General features: G+C 50.8%; 2 protein-coding genes and 1 long non-coding RNA gene across 7 annotated transcripts in view; 1 reads left to right on the forward strand and 2 right to left on the reverse strand.

Annotated features, from left to right (window-relative positions):
- Positions 1-5804, forward strand: part of PRMT8 (protein arginine methyltransferase 8) — an 85133-nt gene extending 79329 nt beyond the window's left edge. For both annotated transcript variants that reach the window (XM_036082099.2, XM_078075512.1), the window contains exons 7-8: positions 4769-4890; positions 5666-5804. In XM_036082099.2, the coding sequence (XP_035937992.1) occupies positions 4769-4890; positions 5666-5749 (206 nt within the window). In that variant the 3' untranslated portion in view covers positions 5750-5804. The remainder of the gene's footprint in view (positions 1-4768; positions 4891-5665) is intronic.
- Positions 1-13603, reverse strand: part of LOC144382337 (uncharacterized) — a 1106857-nt gene that overhangs the window by 400754 nt on the left and 692500 nt on the right. The gene's annotated exons all lie outside the window — the stretch shown is intronic.
- Positions 1-13603, reverse strand: part of CRACR2A (calcium release activated channel regulator 2A) — a 153658-nt gene that overhangs the window by 1643 nt on the left and 138412 nt on the right. For 2 of the 4 annotated variants that reach the window (XR_013449059.1, XR_013449058.1), the window contains exon 20: positions 3026-3298. Coding sequence is in view for 2 of the 4 variants with exons in the window: in XM_078075501.1 (XP_077931627.1) it covers positions 3287-3298 (12 nt within the window). In the remaining 2 variants the exon portion in view is untranslated. Of the gene's footprint in view, positions 1-3025; positions 3299-13603 lie in introns of those variants that run through there. The other 2 variants (XM_078075501.1, XM_078075503.1) reach the window with 2 other exon arrangements.

A 13603-nucleotide genomic window follows, 5' to 3' on the forward strand; every position in this document is an offset into this window, starting at 1 on the left:
TATTGTTATTAGAATGTAAATGCATTATTTAATATCAAGAAATAAACTATTACTAATTAGAATATGAGTGTTAACCAGAAATACATTAGTGGCTATAATGATACTATTTATAATTAATAAGTAAATTAATTCACAGTCACATAATTAATCCCTGTGAGCTCATCACATAATTAAACAGATGCTCCACCCCATCTCATCACACCCCCCCATATTGCCTCTAGATGAACATCATTCCAAATGATTTTGTGTTCTTTATCCCCTTGCTATTTTAAAAAAGTTTGATCACATCTATGTGTATGTCAGAACACTGTATTGTTTGGTCTCAGCGATTTTCGAACTTCATGCAGAGTGTAGCCTGCTGTATGTGGCCCCTTCCCATCGATTATCCGCCAAGCTTTCTGTCTCAGCCCAGCCACAGCTAGCTCTGGGGGGCCCACTCGAAAGCACATCACGTAGCATGCAGCTTGAAGACAGTCCCTGTTAATGGCTCTCGAGTCTCCTCTCTGCAGCTCCAGGCAGAAGCTGTTGAAAATGAGCACAGGAGCCTAGGGTTCCAGGCTGTGCCAGCCAGCGGGCATGGCTGCCCTACACCTTGGCCACATCCTCAGTGGGTGGGGGCAGGAAATGGGAACTGGGACCCTTGGGGCAGCTGGAGTGCGTGGAGGGGCAGTTGCTTGAGTAGAAGCAGGCCTGGGTTGGAGTCTTCGTTTTTCCAGGAGTCAGCCAGGTAGGGCGGCCATACATAGGAGATGGGCTTTGAGTAGTTTAGTTTCTGGGACTCTGGCTTGTTATTTGTGAGATGATGTGGTTGGACCGAGATGCCTAGCAGCCCCTTCCCGCTTTGCCATCCCGTGACAATGAGTCATTGTAGCAGGTCAAAGAAACTTCTTGGTGCATAGTCTTTCATTCTCCAAAAAGCTTCTGACCCCCCGGGGGAATATAATTGCAAATTGATAGCCAGAAAAAGTACTAAATTTCAGGAAAAGCTACCAGCCACTTAGACACTGGGAAGTGAAACAGGGAGCAGGATTCCACTCCCTTTCTGAAAGCACCAGGAAAAATCTTGTGAGGGGCCCTTGCCGTTCATTCCCACAGCCCCCTGAGCTCTGCACCCCTGTCCTTGGTCAGGAGGATGACCCAGCGATCTGAGTGTCTTCTTGCTGAGGCTGCAGGATGTGAAGGGAGGCAAGGCTGTACAGGTTGCTGTTTCCCAAATTTAGAACCGTAACTGGCACATGATAGGCATCCTGAATTGATGTCTGTTGAATGGAGGAATGCATGCTGGGGGCAGTACTGGTCACACTCACTTAAAATATAGAACAAAAGCTGTCCATAATCCAGAGCCCAGAGAGACTGGGAAAGGGAGGGAGAAAAGGAGAGGTTGGCGTATGGGGTCAGGATATTAAGAGTATAAAGATATCTTCATAACAGGGAAAGCTGAAAGTCACATACATGATCTTGAAGGTTATAGTTGGGGCAGGGGAAGGAGGGAAAGACTTACTCCCTGATGAGAACTCTAGGTGTCATCCACAGCCCTGTGTTGTGTACTCACTCTTGCACCTAGCACCTTTCTAGATGCTTCCCCAGGACATTCTACACTGCTAGAGTGAGGCAGCACATCTTTGCAGGTCAGAACCATAGATTATGGATAAATAAAATTATATATACCACTTTCCATAGTGATTATATGGGAATTATATTATAATGGCTTATTATATTATAATGGCTTAGTGATACCCTCACATTGGCCTAATGTGTCATAGGGTGACTATATAATTTATCTTTCAATTAAGGACACTTCTGATAGTGAAAGGGAGAGCTATTCATAGTTATGCCACAAAGACAAGTAACCTGGAGTTGTCTTGGGCACAGCAGGAGATTTGGTCACCCTTAGTATATCCTTTCCCCCTTGTCATCTAATCCTCAAAGTACCCGGGGAGATCAATATCACGCCCCACATTCTGCAGATATAGCAAATGAGCCCCAGGGTCATAGTGCAAACACATGGCAATGTGGAAGCAGGAAACTGGGCCTGTTGTTGCCTATTTAATGTCCTTTCCACTCTTGCCCATCTGGAGATGTTATTAGATGCAAAAGAGTAGGTTTGCACAGTGATTTCAGCCATGCTGTATGTCTACAACATCTGGGGGGAGATTTTTAAGTCTTGGCAAGTATGCCCCCTTCACGTCCCCCAGAATGACTGAATTCAAGTCTCCAGGAGTAAAGTCAAGACATCTGAATTTTAGTCAGTTTCTCCTGGACACCCCGACAGAGTATTAGTATTGTGAAAGCTGGTTTAGATAATTAGTCCACAGCTAATGGACCCATCACAGAAATGAAATGTTGGGGGAGGTTCTCAAACTTTTGATGTTGATGGCAAGGGGAAAAAAAATCACTTTCCTCCAACACAAGGCTGGCATATATTTTGGACAACCATCAGACACACCTAGGCTTGATGGCTGCCAACCCTGAGCCAGCAAAATCTCTGGGACTCTCTTAAGGCATCTGATTAGGTGACAGAAGGAAGCTGCTTGAATCTCCTTGCCTGAAGGTCTTTAAGAACAGGAGAGAGAGACACCTGTCTGAGCTGGTGTAGGAGGAAGTGGGGGCGAGAGTGCTTTCAGTCATATGCTGCCATTCTCTGCACACACCAGAGACTATCTTTAGACAATTTATTTAGATATAGTTGGCGGGGAAGGTGCCGGGACAGGTGGACTTTGTCCGTAGACGGCAGTATGCCTTAGAGGCCATGAAGGCTGGATGTGTTTGGGAATCTAGGATCTGAGAGGCATAGACTGCACATTCATGACCCTCCTTTGATCTTTTCCAAGTGCTCAGGCTGCTTTTCCCCCACCATAACTTTGAGTTTGTGTTGATCTCCTAAATGCACACATTGAAGGCTACACGAGTCTTTAACCAAACCACTAACCTTTGATCAAGCCAGTTCATTGCAAAGGGCGAAGAAAGACAGACGCTTCACTACCATTTAAATAGGTCTTGGGGTTTGTAAGATCTTAGGGGTTACCTGGTCTGGCTCAGCGCATGATAAATCCCATTAGTGGTTGTTGTAGGAACACCTCAAGGCTGGATCTCAGGTAGCTCAGACGATTGCAGAACAGCCTTGATTTTTCCTGATAAATTAAAAATCTGCCTTCTAGTAATTCCCAGTGACTAGCCTTTGTTCTGTTTCCAACGCCATACATAACGCCACATGTAAGTCTTTCCATATGACAGCTTTTGAAGTATTGGAAAGGCACTTCTTATATTCTCCCAAGTCTTCTCATCTTTAGCTCTGGTCCTAAGCAAAGAGAAAATCAGTATTAAGGAGTCCTACATCCAGGTGGTGAAAGGTAAGATCCTAAAGGGCCAAGAGGAACTTACTATAATGGCTTCTTCTACTACCTACAGTTTTCAAAGCCTCCACTGTAATTGAACATCTGTGGGTACCCTGAAGCATAGCGAAGTGTCTGCTCTTTGGGTTTTTGCCATAGCTCATTTATTCAGCTCTTACAGATCTAGCAAGTGTGGTGGTAGGCACCAAGGACGTCATAGTCAATAAGCCTGGCAGGGCACCTGTCCTCATGGAAGTTGCAGTCCTATGGAGGAACAAACAGCTGAAAAAAGACAAAGACCTTTATGCCATAGTGTGATAGACATTGTGGTAGCATAAGCCCAGGGTGGGCCGTCGGGCAAGGCTTCCCAGAGGAAGTGACCTTGACGGATGAGGAAGGGAGAGCTTGCTGGACAGGGAGGGAAGAGTATGCCAAAGATAGCTGGTGCTGAGGAAGATGGCCCATAAGCAGGACCCCTCATTTGGCTTTTGAGCGTGCAGTGTGTTGAGAGAGGCTGGTTGGGATTTAATGGCAAATACAGGGGAGGCGCCAGCATCGGTGCAGCTCTGGATCCTGCAGGAGTGCGCTGTGAACCAGTGGTGGGTCTGTGGGATGAGAATTATGCCCCATTTCTTTTTTTAAAGATTTATTTATTTATTTGAGGGGGGAGGGGCAGAGGGAGAAGGAGGGAGAGAATCTCAAGCAGACTCCCTGCAGAGCGCAGAGCCTGATGTGGGGCTTGATCTCAGGACCCCGAGATCATAATCTGAGCCAAAATCAATAGCTGGACACTTAACCGACTGAGCCACCCAGGCACCCCATCCCTCATTTCTTTTTGATCCAGTTAGGAGGACACTGCTGAAACCCCACAGCAGGCTTGGGCCAAGGGTACTAGGTTTGGTTCTAGGGCAGAGAAGTGGCAAGGAAAGCTATGTGTAGGATGGGGGTGTCAGTGGGACACTAGTTTAGCTCTGGAATTTGCATACATAATGTCATTTAAGGAGAGCCAGGATGGCCTACTCTACAAATCTCCCCCTTACACTGTCTGAATGTCTTCCCTCTGTTGAACTGATTAAAAACAGTAGCATTTTGAGTTTCATTTGCGTTAATGAGTTTAGTTGGTGAGAGGGTATTCATCCCACCCCTTGGAATGAACTTGTAATACCAGCATCTTTCTCTTCTGATTCCCTGGAAGATCAGCAGCCCCGAGGAGATGGGAATTCGATGGAAGGAGGAGCACTGGGGCTGAGTGAGGATTTCTGGGGCTTGGCGGCAGGCTATAGGGGCTGGGCACTGACCCTGCAAGAGTGCTGGGTATTGGTTCAGTGAATCCCAGAAGAAGTCCAGCAACTTCTAGGCAGGGTCTCAGCCTCAGAACTTCTGGAGATATCTTCTCTGACCCTTCCTTCCTACCTCCCCTATTCTTCTCCCCTCAGCCCCCGATGCCCCCTACACCCACTGGAAGCAGACTGTCTTCTACTTGGAAGATTACCTCACTGTCCGGAGGGGGGAAGAAATCTATGGGACCATATCCATGAAGCCAAATGCCAAAAACGTGGTGAGTGCTGAGGCAGTCTCTGTCTGGGCCAGGGTCAGAGAGAGGAAGGAACCCATTGAGCTGGCTCCCTGCAGCTGCCAGGACCCCCTTGCCCAGGTGCCCGAGTGTCTTGTGCACAACCAGACAAGGTATTGGGGGAGGGGCAGTAGAAAGCCGGGTTTGGATCTGACCAGGTGTCATTGAAGGCCTCCAGCCATGGCCCCTTAACACTCAAAGATGATAGATTTTTCTCAAGGCCCCGCTCTGGACTTTCAGCCTTGAGGACAGCTTCCAGTTCTTCACCCAGGGGGCTTTGAGCACGGAGGCTGTTACCATGGGTTTCAGATCATTTAGAACAAGCCAAGCCAGGAAATAACAGTTTCTGGCGGCCTGGAAGATGTTTGGTTTACATTTCTTCAGTGGCCCTGGTGGGTTGGGGATCATGTGATTCTTTTTGAGTAACCCCAGGTGCAAGCATGTGTGTTGAAAGAGTCTAGAGAATGCTTTGAGGGTTGTGCCACACAAGACTCAACCACCCCACTCTGTTTTCTCTCAGGATGAAATCAGAGGGAACATTTCTATATTATAACAGGAAGGGTTTAGGTTCAAAATCAAAGCACTTCCTGTGAGGATAATGAGACACCAGAATAGATTCCCGAGGGCTGTTCGTGGGAACCCCTTAGCTAGAAAACCTTAGAAACACGGTAGTTGCCCATCCCCCTGCCCGCAGGAGTGGGAGGCGCTCGACTCGCTCACTCCCACACTAATGCTGGGATCCTTCGTTCCCCCTTTGCAGCGAGACCTCGATTTCACAGTAGATTTGGATTTTAAGGGACAGCTGTGTGAAACATCTGTATCTAATGACTACAAAATGCGTTAGCACACGTGGGAAGCTGCAGCGAGCGAGCAAGAAGAGAAACTTCCCTCGATCTGCGGCTCTGTAACAAGGAATACCGTTTGCAGGACTACACACTTGAAAACCAGAGTTTTAAATTCTGCCTTGAAGATTGGTGAACTCACCAGGGCTCCCGTGGGCCCTGCCACTAGGACAGAGAGCCTCCAGCTCCCCAGCTCGGCTCTGGGAGCCCTTCACCGAGGCTTTGTTGTCGCAGACAAAGAGCAATCTCCAGTGTGGTGGCTGGGGCCCCGAGGATGGAAAAGTACACACGTATACCCATTGTCCTCCTTAACTGTGAATCTCCGGAACTTCCAAGTTTTGCATGCTGCAGGCATCTAGGACAGATTGCTTCACTAGAACCTGGAGACATAGTGTCTTTGATAGCATAAGCCAGATTACCCGTCTGCGTGGTGCCGTGTGCGTGCGTGCGTGTGTGCGCGCCTCCAGCGGATCCATTAGTTTCTTTACCCACAACACCTGTATATGAATGCATATACAACCACGTGGGTGTATTTCTGTGTTCATTCAGGGTGTGTGTGTGTGCGTGCGTGTATGTGTGTGTGTGCGTGCGTGCGCGTGTGTGCGTAGAATATATATTACTCTCAGAGGAGATTCTGTTGCTTTCGAATAGGAATTTGTTTTGTGATTAGTTCTCCCCGTTCCCCGTCCCTTACAGATGTTAAGCAGCTATGAAACGTTCTCTGTACTAGCTCTGGTCTCCTTTTGACTAGACTGTGGCTCTGAACCCTGAGCATAGTACCATGCACTCTGTTGGCACTCAATAAATGCACATGAGAGCAAATCGACGGCCTGGCTGTGTTCCTGGTGCTCTGGGCTGGGAGGGCTCGGAAGGACATCAGAGGCCCCATAGGAACGGGAGATCCAAGGAACAATGGATGCTGCTCCCAGATCCCAGAAGGCAACTCATGGTTGAAGCAGCTGTGAAAGTCACGACTGGTTCAAGGGCATATTCCCTGCAAACTCTCAGGGGGTGGGAAGAGGGACTTAGCAGTGAGGTGGGGGGATGTGAGCTAACCAAGAACGCTCTAGAATAGGAGGCTACATGTAGCCTGGAGGGAGGCCAAGCTCAGAAACAGGAGAATCCGGGATATGCGTCCTGCTGGGAGGGCCCGGAGAAAGCAGGAGATGGTGGTCCTGGGTCCCTGGGGAGAGACTGGGGCAGGGTCTGAGTGGAAGGCTAGTGGGGAGATTGTTCTTGTCCGAGGTGCTGAAAGTTTGCAGCACTGCACAGAGTCTCATCCCTGCTCCCTCACCCCTGGCCAGTGGCTGGCCTGGCCTGCCACCCTCCGTACCAACAGGAGCTCACCCACCTTGACGGGGGCCTTCCCACTGAGCCCCAGTGAGACTGGGTCCTAGGACGGTACCCCAGATTCTCACTGCAGCTCCCCCCTCCTCAGCATGGTTGGTAAATCTCCAGTGCCCTCAACTTCTTCAACCCTGCAGATTCTAGACTCTGGTTCCATCATGGAGAGGGCAGAACCAGATGAGAGATTTCTGTGGTTGGGAACAATCACCTGAGGGAAAGACATGGGCCTTACCTGTGGGCAGGAACCCAGGCCTAGCTGCCTTGAAGATTCCATTGCCAAGGAGCCTGAGGGTCTGCCTTTTTGCTGTGTGGGAAGGAACAGATCCTGGGCCATGGAGGTGTAGGCTTGCCTCAGTGGACCTTGGGCAAGTCACATCATTTCCCTTATTACCACTGAGGAAAGGGAGCTGGACTAGGTGAATGTTTTCCACATTGTGTCCTGGGGAGCCCTAGGGCTTGGGGGAGGTGCCAGGTCAAGGTGGGCAGAGCTATGGATTTCCCTCTCCCCAGATTAAAAAAAGAAACAACCCAATGCTTCCCTTATCTGTTTTAATTTTCTTTGGGAAAAGGATTCTACTACTCAAAATAAAAATGAAAGAAAGAAATGAAAAGGAACCAAGACCAAAACCAAACACCTCCAAAAATGATGTATCTAGGTGACCCTGGAGTCCCCCTGGCCCTAATACTCTGAGGTCAGTGGAATCCTGGACCCTCTCTCTCTCTCTCTTTCCTTCTCTCCCACTGTGAGTTCTGTGCAATTTCACCGGAAGCTGCCCCCAAGCAGCATTTGGGTCTCAGCTGGGTGCCTACCACTTGGCTCAGAACCACATTTTCACCCACCTGCATCTTTATGTTATCTCTTGCCCCCATCAGCTCTGAAATATTCTCTTTAGAACCACTGTCACTCAGAAAGGGGGACAGGCTCTGTGGGCAGATATGGGTTCTTTGCCTGGATTTTAAAAGGGGCCTCCTGAAGGCACACATAGCTCTGTGGATGCTCTGCTTGGCAGGCAAAGTGAATTTGAGTCCCCCCTGTTCCTTGGTCCGGCACAAAAACTGCACAACAGTACTCAGGTGCCCCAAGAAAAGCTATGCTGGGCCCGTCAGAGCCTGTGTTTGTTTCCCTCTAGCTAGTAGAAGGCTGCCCTGCATTCCAATTCTAGCCAATCATACTTTCCATTAGAAACCTGTCAGCAAAACTTGCAGCCTCCATCCAAGTGTGGTAACTGAATCTCCGTAGGATGGAAGTCAGTGTACTTTGCCAGGTATGGTGAAGCGTTTTGATCTGGTTTGGGTTTGGGTTATTCTTTAGCTTCTGAGACAGGAGATCTCATCTGCATCATCTCCCCTGGGAGAGACACCCCAGGTGCTGGGAAGAAAGAAGGGCCCTTTGGAGGTGGTGGGTGGAGCCGAGCGGGCCCCAGACGGAGGGAGGTAGAGTAGCACTTGGCTTGGCTGCAGGTGGGGCGTCCTGGGGCTGGCAGTGCCTTTGAGAATGATGAGCGACTCCAGCAGCAGTGGCCCCTACCCTTCCATAATGTACTTGTTGGCTTCCGCAGAGTCCTGGAGTTAGGGGCAGAGGCGCCCCCACTCGTTCTGTAGCAGGGACCCACTGAGGCCCCAGAGGAGGAGTGGGGTTGTAGCAGAGCTGGGCCGGGACCTCAGTCTTGCCCAGTGGTCCCTCCACCGCCCGTACGGGTCCCTCTGAACCCAGGCCTGGAGGCCTCTCCTTGTACCTGGACAAGTACAGCTAACATCATGTAGTCCATATGTTAGACAAGAAGGACAGAAAAGCTTGAGGGGACAGCAGTGAATGTGTTAGGAGAGGGAAGGGGGCTTGAAGAAGGACATGGGGGTGGGGGCTCCCCCAGAGGGCATTTGAGGGAAACGCATTAGTGGCTTTTCACTGTGGTGGCACTTGGGGAACTCCTACCTTCTGCCTTTCCTTGGGCAGGGAGCCCAGCCAAGTTCATGGAGGATTCCATCCATGGTCAATGGGGTAAAATTGTACATTAGCAGGACCCAATCAGGATGATGACACCCCCCACGCCGGATGCTCCAGGCATTTGGGGCCCGCAGGCATCCCTGACATCGCTGGGGGACAGGGCAGGATTGGGCTGAGCGGAGGCCCAGAGGTCCTTCAGGCCTCTCCAGCCACCAGAAGAGAAGAAGGTCACCCCTGCAGCTTGCCCTGGCCCTGGGTCTCCAGCCCCTGTCGCGCCATTCCCATCTCTGCTCCTGGGTTGCAGGGTTGAGGCCTGGGGAGGCAGGAAGGAGCACCTCCACAGCAGCCCCTTCCTCCTGCCCACGGGAATGCTCTAATGGGAACTGTAATTTCCTTCTGATTCAGTGGGAAATAAGCAATATCTGCTTGGAGCACGTTCTGCATCCAAGTTGGTGTGTGAGATGGGGTCTCGGCATGACAACAGAGGCGTGGCAAATATGACTTCACTTATGAAACCTCTTCTGTCCCTGACCCTACCTTTTTTTTTTTTTTCCTTAAAGACTGTACAAACCTACTAGTGGCACTCCTGTCCTCTTCTTCCTCTTTGGGGGAACTTCTCCGTTCCATTCCCAGCCGACTTCTCCCCACACCTACAGCCAGGGGGCCTCTTTTGGGGTCTTATCTGAGCTTGTCTCCCTGAGTCACTCTGAGGGTCGTTGCAGGCATGGTCCCTCTTCGCCTTTAGAACGCAGGCTCCAGGGGCGGGAACTGGCCTCTCTCTGCCCATCCCCTTGAACAGCATGGGGTGTGGGTGGGAGACGGTGACAGCTGGCCAGCTTGATATCATGGAATGTGTCCAGGAGCCATTCTAGGATTACCGGCTTCCTGTCCCTCTATCCTGCCCCTGGGGAGAGGCTGACATTTTCCTTACTCTTGTACAAACCACCCCATGGAGGCTGTCTCCCCTGTGCGAGGCCCTCCCTGCTCCCCTGTCTCTACAGCCTTCATCCCCCGGGGAACAACAGCTGGAGCCCCACCTCGAGGCCCTGCCTGAATCAGGACATCTGCAACACAGTGCAGTTAAGCCAGACATCTCAGCCCATTCTCATGCCTGGGATCAGCCACCCGGCTAAGACCCTGTCCTCGGCCTAGGGGCCAGCTGTGATCATGGGGTGATCGCCTATCTTTCATCTTTGAGTCTCTCTTGTTCTCGCACCGCTCTCCACCCCACCCCGCCACTGCACAGAGGGCCCCCACCTTGGGTTCTGGAGCCCTGTTCCTGAAGACAGATTTTTCTGGGTCCCTGCCTAGAATCTTGAAGAGCTCCTCCCTGCATACCGGGCTTCTGAGCACAACCCCACCCATGTGGCCCTCCAGCTTGCCTTAGACCCTCGGGCCTCCACAGGCTTCCCCCAAACCCTTGGCTTGTGGTCTTGGGATTGCCAGGATAAGCCTGCTTGAGGATGGGTGATCTCCTCACACCTGTCTAACCACATCTAGAGCCTCCCAGGCTGCCCGGAGCCCAACCCATGGGAAGCAACGAGCTCATATTCAGCTCAGGCTCAGACACAACACGTTCAACAATCAGAAGTTTGGCCAACAAGCATTTATCAGCTACTTAACAGGCTCCTGGCCCTGAGCTAGGCAATGGCAGGCAGCAGAGTCAGCAGGCACGGTCCCTACCCTCACAGCCACACTGGCTGGTTGTCAGTCTCTGGGCACGCTGGGCTCACTCCTGCCCCCAAACTGAAAAATGAGGTCCCCCAGCCACCTCCCTCAGCAGCCCACTCTACCCCATCCCACCACATCCGTAGTCTGAGCCCAGCTCAGTGTCACAAGCCCTGCCAGGCTGGGCGGTGAGGTTTTAGCCTTCTTAGCATCTCTCAGTCATTAAGTCTATGAAACAAAAGGAAAATATGCTATCTGTGAATCCCATAGAAGGACCTAGTCTGTCATTTTCAGAGAATGACAGCACTCAAGGAGGCCCGGGACCCTTTTTGATCCTAACCATAGGTCATTTATCATAGCAGAAGTGAAAAGGGTCTTTCCCAAATACTAGGTTCCAGCTAGCATCTCAGCCTCAGGGGCAGCCAGAGCAAACTGGCCAGAAGAAACTCCCTGGATGCTACGTCACTTGACCCAGGCCCTGCTGTCCCCCCTTCAAAGGGAAGCATCTGTCACTGGACAATTCTGCCACACGCCGTGAGGATTGGAGCCAAAGACTGAGGCAAACCCCAGTGGGGCCGCTTACTAGCTGTGTGACTTTGGGCAAGTCACTCTACATCCATGAGACTCAGAAAGAGATGACCTGGAGGAAATGAGATTAATATAAAGCATGTTTGGAATGTGTAAAGCGCAATCGCAATTCCAGTTACAATTGCTATTTTAATAATATTTCCGCCCTGCATGCCAACTCCGTAATTGAGAAGCATGCCTGGGTGCCAGTGCTGTGGGCCTCTGAAGGTCCTGGGGGCGGCAGGCTCTGCTGTCAGAGCCAGGGTCAGCAGCTGCTGCGGCCCCAGGACTGCAGGCTGGTCACTGTAGGTGACACACATGTAGGGTTTCTGCCAAAAGCCCTGGGCAGAGCGGCCTGCTTACTGGCTCCTGTTCATTAGCTCTTAAAGGCCTCACAAGTGGTTTGTGGGGATCTCCCAGACCTCCAGCAGGAAGTGACTGACTGACACCAACAGCACGTGTCCTTCCATTAGAACGAAAAGATCCTCAATCAGCGAGATGCCGTAGCCCCACCTGGGGCACCCTGGTCAGGACCCCCACTTCTGGCTCTCTCCACCTGCATTTCCAGACACAAGGACTTCCCGGTGACCTTGAGACCGATCCTAGAGTCTATGTCTAGTGCATGATTCATATCCCGCGGAGAAGAGCAGTAGCAATCCAAAATGTTCGCTTTACTCTGGAATCTGACACATGTTGCTATTCCCAGGAGACTTTTCCTCTAGTGGTATTTGGTTGTGATTAATAATGTATTGAGTTTGTGTACTCAGAGCACCTATTCTCTTTGAGGGCCCGGGTTAATGGCTCAGGAGCACGCTCTGGGCCTGGCAAGAGGGATGAGGGGGGACCAGGCTGGGAGCCTCATCTGGATTGCTGTAACCACAGAAATGCTTAGATGAGAGCTGTCTGGCTCCACTTAATAGGAAATAACCAGCCACCTCCCCAGTGTCACAAATTGTCATTAATGTAGCCGAGGCACGTGCCACTGTGGCATTGTGAGTCAGAAGGCTTTAGAAGAACAGAAAAATAGGGATCCTTCTCTGTGCCCAGGGCAAGGATTGAGCCTCCCAAGAGAACATCAGTGCAGGGAGGAAGGAGCAAAACCCAGAGATGCTGAAATGCTTTGTTGCACACACCGCCACATGTCACCACGAAACATGAAATCTATTTGAGGGCAAGAGAGGGTACCCTTGCCACTTGTTGTCTGGAGACTGGGCATGGCTTTCGGATCAAGCACGGGATGCTACTTCATCTTCAGCACAAGGACTGTGGTTCCATCCCAGTTGGAACCAGGAGAGCTAAGCAAGTAGTTTTTCCTAACTTCCCCCCCTTCTGTAGAGATTTCTCGAGTCCCTCCCGTGTAGCAGACATGACGCTAGGCACTGGGAACACAGGAGTGAGCAAAACAGATGCGTCTGCCCTCCTGGAATGTACAGGAACCAGGACGAGCAGAGCCTAGACAAGAATGATAATATGATGGAAGAGGAAAGGCAGAGGCTGAGGGAGTAAGAGCCTTTCTGGGGGCACCTGGGTGGCACAGCTGGTTAAGCCTCCTCCTCTTGATTTTGGCTCAGGTCTTGGTCATGATCTCAGGGTCATAGGATCGAGCCCTACAGGGGCTCTGCACTCATGGGAGTCTGCTTGTCTCTTTCTCCCCTCTGCCCCTCCCCCTGTTGCACTCTCTCTCTGAAATAAAGAAATCTTTTTTTTTTTTTAATTTTTTTAAGAGAGCCTCTCTGAAGATACGACTTTAAGCAGGAGCTCACAAAAGCAGAAGCAGAGGGGCAAGGCAAGGGAGGGAGAAATGGGGAAACATCTATGCCCAGGCCCAGCCCAAAGGTGGCCAGAGGGAGTGACACATTTGGAAAAGAGGAGAAGAGAAGAGCGAAGGCCAGGGCCAGGGGAGAGCAGTGAGAAGATACAGCCAGGGCCCACGGTCAGGAGCCTCGGGAGCCACCGTGTCAGGGAGCTATTTGCCTTGGGCACTGAGAAGCCACTGAAGGTTTAATCAGCAAAGTGACAAGACAAGATTTGCACCCCACGCATGCTCACAATTTAATGAGCTCAAGTTGGCAGTCCTTTCCCCTGGAATCTGGTAATAGACTTAACCCACTGCCTGCTTCAGAAAACCACAGACGACCACAGACAAGGTCAATGTAAATTGGGCAGAGCCTCTAGGAGCCACGAGTGGAGGGTGTAGATTGAGGCTTCTCTGGGATGCTGCTATGGAAAATGGCTTGAATACAAATTGCTTCATTGTAGGGTTGCCTTGTTCACCAATCAGGGATCCACAAAGGGGCAATTTGTGCAACTCTGAGATTATTTGCATTAT

The sequence above is a fragment of the Halichoerus grypus genome, chromosome 6 (genome assembly GCF_964656455.1).
Source record: "Halichoerus grypus chromosome 6, mHalGry1.hap1.1, whole genome shotgun sequence".
In the NCBI taxonomy this organism is placed as follows: domain Eukaryota; kingdom Metazoa; phylum Chordata; class Mammalia; order Carnivora; family Phocidae; genus Halichoerus; species Halichoerus grypus.